Here is an 8,287-nt window from a genome sequence, read left to right as displayed (position 1 = left end):
AAATGGGGCAATGCTTTTCTCTGACTGCGACATTTAACAGAGTTGGTTGATTTCTACTTGGGTGCAATGCGCAGGTATGTAACTACTCTCTTATGCCCACCGGTAACCAATGGTGTTATCTTGGGAAAGTGGTTCCTATGACTAGCAACTGACTATATAAACCATTCAACCGGCCACGCAGATATAAGTCGCATGGCTGGCAAAGTCCCTATACCGGTGATCTTTTATCCCCTTGGTTAGGCACCCAGACCGCCATCTCCCAACACCCAAGGGAAGAAGGGGGGAGGGGACCGGAGTAAGCAGAGATTGGCTTTGAAGAAGTCTGAAATAAACCAGGGGATCCATCGAGATTATCTCTGCTAGACCAAACGGGGGGAGCGTTCAAGATCTTCTTTATCAAGATTCTTGCAAAAAAGTAGATCACGAACCTCAAGGGCCTCTCAGCCAAATTTCACAATAGCTCTTTCAATAACGCATATGGTATTGAGTCCCATTTTCTACCGCCATGGCATGTAAGAAGCTCCAGACTGGCCTCATCTCCAGAGAATGAAGGCCAGCCAGACTCGCAAGGCCGACATGATGGCTCAACATCAACTTATGTAGCCCAAGTATGGTAAAGAAAGCTAAATATCCATACTTTACGGAGTAGGCTTCGCATATCTGAACAGAACAAATGCACGGGCCTAATTTCTGAGGAAGCTTAAAGAGAAGCACCTCTCTGCGGAAGATTTGTTTTTTCTTTCTTTCTTTTTTTTTTTTTTTTCAACCTCTTACGTTCAATCTATTTCCCTGATGGCATAGATTGCGCTACTGCGAGAGGCCCACTGCCATCAAAGACATGACCATAGTGAACAGAGCCATTGTTGGAGTGGATATGTGTTTGCGCGCGCATACTGCGTTTTCTGCTCTATATATGCCTTAATTACTGTTTCTGATCCACTATATATATATATAAATAATAATGCGAGAGAAACTTTATCCCATTGAACCTCGTGAGTCTCTTGGCCATGTCTCCAGAGGACCCCCTGTATTGGTTTCCGGCGTACTCGAGGCACGGTTCGACCATTTCAGGATTCGCGCTTCATCATATGCTTCATCCGTCTTGACCACAGGAGAATTCCGAGCTTTCTGCCATTTTTCAACAAAATCACGGACGAACTTGTTGAACGGCGGCAGACAGGCACATATCAGTCCTATACCCCCTTCGGCATTGCTACACACTCAGAGGCTTAGCTTTGTTATGTAAAGTTGGGCAGGGAAACTAACTCTGTGAGGAGTATTTTCAGTATTACCGCAATCTGACCTGGTGTGTCTGACCCCAGGCTGACCAGTATCAGTCGATATAAACTAAACCCGATCGCGATACTTCCTGCCCCGAGGATAATAACCACACCTGCCTTCTTTGCAAAAGGCATCTGTAATGACCAGGATAATGCAAGAGGGAATATGAGAATTGCGAGGTCCGTGGCAACGCTTATACTGGAGTCCGCAATAATTATTGCGGGTCGGTTCAGGCATCGTTTTGAACTGGTTGCGTTTCGCCAATCTCGCCAATATGCATGTATAGGTGAGCATATGAAGATCTTGCCAAAAATATTAGCAATATAGTGCCATAGATGAGACGGTAAAGGCATAGACCAAATGCACTTTTCTGGATGTGGCTGGAAAATCCCGGATAATGAAGAGATAGTAGGGTGAAGCCTTGACAAACAAGGATCATAAGGAACGATAGAAAAATGCACAAAATATAAAACACCTACTACGCAAGTTAGACGGTGAAATAGGGGCAGCCGGTAGTCATACTTTGAATTTTGACTCCATTTGATCTGGCGTCATCGTGCCAGTTGTTACAACGGTACCATAGAGATATGTGACTGTGATTTTGAGAAAGGTTTAGTGGATAGTATCGTGCCATGCACATTGATGACTCACATGTTAATGAACAGGCACAGTGGCCCATATAGAAGAGCTATCTTTGCAATCAATACTTAATGGTGCATAAGAAGTTGGTGTATACCTACCCATGCAATAAAGCAGAGTACTGGAGGCTTGACTGTTAGAAGAATGTACCAGCTGACCATGCATATTGCACATACCATCTTCAATACCAAATCTTAATTTCAGCTTATACTTGGCAATATATCGCAGAGCAACAAAAAGGGTGATGATACAAATACACACAACCTGGGTTGCAAGACTAACGCCTTGAAGACTGTCGCGTTTCTGCAGTTTAGGCAACATGGCCCTCCTATAAATTAATCGAAAATCATGGCTACCATGTAGAGTGCTGAATACCAATATCTTACTTATATTCTGGGTACGCCACGGCTATGATGTCAACGATGTGTGGTATGGTTTTCATGTTGAGCACCGAGGTTGGAAATTTTTACGGTATGTTCCGTGGTGGCAATACCTTGATTGTCGTCCCAGGCAAAGTCTGCGGTCGAGAACTACCGTAGGGACAGTCGTATACTAATGAGACTATCCTCTGCAAATATGGTGGCCATTGTGAGAGAAGACTGACCAGTCGATAATCACCTTCCTTATTCGGATTAGCGTCACATACTCCCAACAACAGCCTGGAGCAGGCAATCAATCTATACGGAGTACCAATTATCTACTACCACTACCCTTTTTTATATGAATGGAACCTAAAATAAAATTGACCTCCTGCATGGGACAATCTTCCAGTTTCCTAAAATGCAGTCCTGCAACTCTTTCGAGGTTTAAGGGCGGCAAGGCGTTAGGTACTTCATAGCTTTCTTGAATTGTTCATAGCACTGTACTAAAAATCTCTCGTCAAGTGTGCATACAGCGGTGTCATTGTTGGTCGCCCCTGTGTCGCCCGTGGAAGACGGTGGGAGGCTACCAGCTGACTTGATCCACGGATGAGAGGTTGTACAATATACCGAAAGGAGAACTGAGATGTTGGGGCACCAGAAATACGAAGATTCAAGTCTGCTGTGTATTTCTGGCACAGGCCGTCAAGACCCCTTTTGATGCGACGAAGTGTGACCTACAATCCAGGAGTCGTAAAAATGACATTTAAGAGGAAGGCTCATCCAGGCCAGCAAATCATCCGCTTATGTGCAAATTCAATCATTCATTATTAAACATGTCTGAGCAGTAAGGGGCTAGCAAAGTGATTCCACCTCCATGCCAGATTAATCGTCATATCAATTACTCATTCCAGGACAATCATAGCCGCCATTACAGCGATTTCAATATAGCATCAATCAACGGCAGGAATGCACTGACGTCGCTAATGAGGGTCGAAGTCTCGTTTACAAACTTGGGCGTGAGGAGATTGTCGGCGTTATCAAGCAGCGAGGACAGCTCCTTGAAGGTGTCTGGTGTCAGCAATGTTGCAAGGTCCGGCATGATAGCATCCACGCCGGCTAGCAGTTCGCCCAGGGAGCTGACGGTCGACGGTGTAAGCAGGTCATCAGCATGGCTGACAACGTTGGATGTTTCATTGACGAATGCTGGGTTGAGCAATGTGGTTGCGTTGGTCAAGACGTATCCCAGCGAGTGGATGGTGGAGTTATGCAGTAATGTCTCATTGATAGCAGGGACAAGCGGGACGACGTCCGTCAGCAAGTCCTTCAATCCACCCACAATCCGTGGGGTAAGAAGAGAATCTGCGTCACTGACGAGGCTTGAAGTCTCCGAGACAAATGTTGGGGTGAGAAGATCGGTTGCGTTCGTGACCAGGTATCCCAGCGAATGGAGCATGGACGGCGTAAGCAATGTGTCCGTGAGGAGCGGGAGCAAGGGGACGACATCGTTGAGAATTTCCTTCAGCCCGCTCACCAGTCCGGGGGATAAGAGGTCATCAGCCTCGCTGATAAGGTTTGAAGTCTCTTTGACAAACTTAGCGGTCAATAGATTGTTGGCATTCGTCAAGAGGGAGTTAATGGCCGAAAGCGTGGACGGCGTAAGCAGCTTCTTGAGGTCTGGGATTAGAGGAGAGATGTCCACAAGAAGCGACTTCAACCCATCAACAACAGTGGGAGTCAATAGATCGCCAGCCTCGCTGATGAGTGCCGACGTCTCATTGACAAATTGAGGGGTCAGGAGGTTATTGGCGTTGCCCAGGAGCGATGTGATGGAGGAAAGCGTGGATGGCGTGAGCAGCTTCTTGAGGTCTGGGATTAAAGGAGAGATGTCTACCAGAAGCGACTTCAACCCATCAACAACAGCGGGAGTCAATAGATCACCAGCCTCGCTGATCAGTGCTGATGTCTCATTAACAAATTGGGGGGTAAGGAGGTTATTGGCGTTGCCCAGGAGCGATGTGATGGATGAAAGCGTGGACGGTGTGAGCAACTTCTTGAGCTCCGGGATGAGAGGCGAGATGTTAACCAGGAGCGACTTCAGTCCGTCCACGATAGCAGGGGTCAATAGTTCACCGGCCTCGCTGATCAGTGCCGACGTTTCTTTGACGAATTGTGGGGTGAGGAGGCTATTGGCATTGCCTAGGAGTGATGTGATGGATGAAATAGTAGACTTTGTGAGGAGGCCCTTCAGCTCGGGCATTATCGTCACCACATCGTTAAGAAGCTCCTTCAGACCATTAACAAGCGCAGGCGTCAATAGGCCGTCCGCTTCGCTAATAAGACTTGATGTTTGTTGCACAAACTGTGCTGTAAGCAGTTTGTTGGCATTGGTGAGGAGGTTCTCCAGGGCTGTAAAGGTAGCCGGCTTGAGGAAGGACTTGAGCTCAGGAAGCAGAGAGACCACACTGCCCAGCAGGCCTGTCAGTGTATCGACGATGGATGGGGACAAGAGGGCGCTGGCTTCCTCGATCAAACTGGAGGTTTGGTTCACGAAGCTGGATGTCAGGAGGCTGTTGGCGTTTGATATGAGGGTTTCAATTGCATCCACGTTATCACCTCCAAGGAGCTGACCAGCCTTTGAAATAAGAGGGCCGGCTTGATTGATCAGCTTGCCGGTGGTGGAGACGAAGCTTGGTGTCAGGAGATCGTTTGCATTATTAACCAGGCTCTTGATGGCTTTCGTATCGTCTGCAGTCAATAGCTCGCTGGCGTTGTCGATAAGGTTTTCCGCCTTTGAAACGAAGGAAGAAGTAAGAAGACCATTGGCATTGTCGATAAGGCTGTCCACCTTTGTGACGAATGACGGCGACAGGAGCTTGTTGGCATTCTTAATAAGGCCCATGATCTCATTGGTGTTCTCTTTAGTCAAAAGCTCGTTGGCATTATCGATCAAGTTGTCCACCTTGCTGACGAATGAGGAGCTCAGAAGGGTGTTCGCATTGGTCACGACCGTTCTGAGGTCGGTGTCCACCGGTGGAGCGAGGCCGGTGGACAGATACTTGAAGGTGCTCGTAACCTCATTGAGGAATCCGGGATCCAGTAGGTTCTTTATTCCCTGAAGTAGCTCCTCAAGGTCACCGAAAATGCCTCCAAGGCTCGCGGTGCTACTGCTACTGCTGCTGGACCCTGTGAGGGATGAGAGAAGACCTTCGAGGTCTGCCGAAAGACCCGAGGCTTCCCTACTGGCCGTTCCGGTGCTGGAGGGTGTCGCAGCAGGCGAGGATGCCTCCGTCTGTTGGGTTGTGGGAGCCTGGGTACCATCCACTGCGACAGTGGAGGCAGATCCGGCTGCAGGTGCAGATGTCTCAGGGCTGGGGCCAGTCGTAGCCGGTTGGGAGCCCTGCGCAGGGATGTGGTCGTTGGTAGACTCTTGCGGAGCAGCCGGGACAATGCTCGATGCAAGGGGCGCGTCGGCTGCCTCGGCTGCCGATGACCCTGCGGCGGTTGCAGGGGCGGCGGTGGTGGTAGGCTCTGCGATGCTCTGGGCCAGGGCGGCAATGGATTCTTCATCCGGGCCTTGCGAGCTTGCGAGTATAGTTGACGATGCCGGAGCTGGGGTAGGGCCAGCAATGGCCCCTACGACCAGTACGGACGTTGTGAGAACCGGCAAAAGACGCATCTTGATGAAGCTTCCTATCGACAGGATATCCTTGCCTTGGAATGAAGAGGCTTCTCAACGCGGCCTCGAAGTCCACGGGAGGGTGGAAGAGGAAGGGAAAGGGGAAATGAAGCTTGCATCAGTCGATCAGTGCTCCAGTCGATCCGGGGGAGCCCTTTATCTACTTCAACGCGGTTGAGGGGCGACGATCGTCGGTGTCCGTCCAGCTGTGTGGCCATCCAACCCTTACCTTGTTATGGGCTAAGCTTAAGCCCGGGTTGGATGTAGGCTCTGTTGATACCGAGGGAGTCCTGGGTAGATTTCTACCATGTGATGAGATTCCCACTTCTTGCGCCTTGTCCGTCAACAACACCCATTTGTTGCCCATCATCGAAGGGCATCAGTCATCGATTCATCTTGGCAGTGTAAAGATACTGGCTGCCCTCTTCGCGTCCCCATCCTTGCTGTTGTCAACTGCTTCCTGGTAAACATCATCATTCAGCGTCGAGTATGGTCACTTTGTGCTGCTCGCTGAAGGTGTGGGGGTCTCTCTTCCACGTCGCTTGAGCGCAGCTACTTAGCGACTGCGTGGGGAGGATGGAGCTAGTACTCCGTATGAGAAGTGGCTCGGCAGCAGGCGAAGAGATTTCCCCCCCGCAATCAGGTGGATGGGGAACCCAATTCCGCTGAAGTAAACATACGAGCAACGAACCAACACCATCGATGACCTGATTGAGTACCTGGCAGAAGGATGAGGGGTTCCTCTCGAAGAGGCAAGCGTTGCGACAAGGGTACATTCCTTGTCTCTTGCATTCCACGGCTGAATGCTGGAATCTGGATTGGACAGGATACGCCTCGTGAGCCAGCCGCCCACGTCACGGAAAGTGAGACATTGAAGCTCGCGATGCCGAGTTTCCTGATATCGGGAGTCGGAAGCGGGGGAAGTCGCAGTGTACCGGCCAACCCGCACAGGCTATCAGATTTTAGCGTGGTGTGCCTTACGGTTCTGGGTAAGGTGCAATATACGTTAATCTATCTGGCCTTGGCCTAGACTCTCGACGTCTCACCCTTGGCAAACGGATCTCGTTCTGTCCCACAACGCTCGGAAAACCAGAGCGGGGTTGGAGGTCCTCGGCGGACATCCGGCTTGGATGGTACAGGATGGCCTAGGAACACATGCTCTAAGCATTGAAGCTGTGCCTGAGCCTTCGTAGCTGCCTCTCTATCGGGTTCTGCACTGCGTCAATACGGTACAACAAGTCGAACCAGTTGCAATGGAAGCCAGAAGCCAAACCTGGATAAAGTCATTTGAAATTGTTAACCTCAGATGTCACACAGACGGGCGTAGTTTCATCTGTTGGGAATTTTGTTCTATCTCTGGAATCATGCCTTTGTGTATTTGTTGCGACGTAGTGATGCAAATGATGTTTCCCACAACATTCACCGCGCTGGCTATGATGACTCCTGCCAAGGTGTCTAGTAACGCCCTGGTAGCTAGGTAATTACTCCGAGTTGTGGACCGAACCATATCTACACTCTCTATCATAATATTGTTGTACGGGGTGGAGCGTTGGCTATGCGGATCGTCTTGTGTATTTATGCGTTTCAGATATGCCTTTGTCTTGTTATGGTGCACCCGGAACAGTTGATGGTTGTGGGGAGATATATATTTCCTGGCGCTATCACTCGCTGCTCACTATTTATGCTGTCAGCATCTTACTGTGTACGGCCTACCAGGCTTCTTATATTGAGCTTAGACCATTCCTTCTTTCGTCAACAAGGCGATTATATATACCCACAAGGAAGAACGCTCTGGGCTTTGGTCTCGATGCTCTGTGTTATGCTTTCTGTGGGTGTGAGTGCAATGAAAACCCCCACCATTACCTCTTGAATCATATTATTGCTATACTCCGTAGTCACCGAGGCTGGCGGAATATACCATATATAACCACCCAATTTCTGGTCATGGGTCACTTGTTTACATGCCGAGCCGACGGTACTATCCTCGGCCCGCTGTAGGTTGGGCTAGAAACATCGATAAGCTGTATATGCCTGGTTTTGTTCTTGTACCCCCAGTAGGCCTTTAAGTCAATGTACACATCAAGACCTGGCTTATATTATCCCTTCCTACTATCATATCTGCAGCATAGATGGCACAGGATCAGTGCAACTGACCTACGCCTAGGGCGCAAAGTCAACAGCAACGATGCGGAATAATGAATTCTCAGAATCATCCCTGGATGGGATGTTTCTCAGTTTATGGGTGATGAGCAAGTCCCTTGCTTGTGATTCACGCCGGCCCCTAAAGTAAAGTTACGATCACATACCTAGGTAGCTCCGATTTTAAAAG

At 49.3% G+C, this 8,287-nt stretch overlaps 1 protein-coding gene across 1 annotated transcript; it reads right to left on the bottom strand.

Moving 5' to 3' along the window:
- Window positions 1-3,210: 3,210 nt before the first annotated feature.
- On the bottom strand, window positions 3,211-5,958 carry ATEG_04952 (uncharacterized protein; the record flags this gene model as incomplete). The annotated part of the gene is made up of 1 exon (XM_001214130.1): window positions 3,211-5,958. The coding sequence occupies one exon, from the start codon at window positions 5,956-5,958 to the stop codon at window positions 3,211-3,213; it is 2,748 nt and encodes a 915-aa protein (XP_001214130.1).
- Window positions 5,959-8,287: the final 2,329 nt, after the last annotated feature.

This window comes from Aspergillus terreus, genomic scaffold (assembly GCF_000149615.1).
Source record: "Aspergillus terreus NIH2624 scaffold_7 genomic scaffold, whole genome shotgun sequence".
Taxonomy (NCBI): Eukaryota; Fungi; Ascomycota; class Eurotiomycetes; order Eurotiales; family Aspergillaceae; genus Aspergillus; species Aspergillus terreus.
This window is presented reverse-complemented; position numbering and strand designations above follow the sequence as displayed.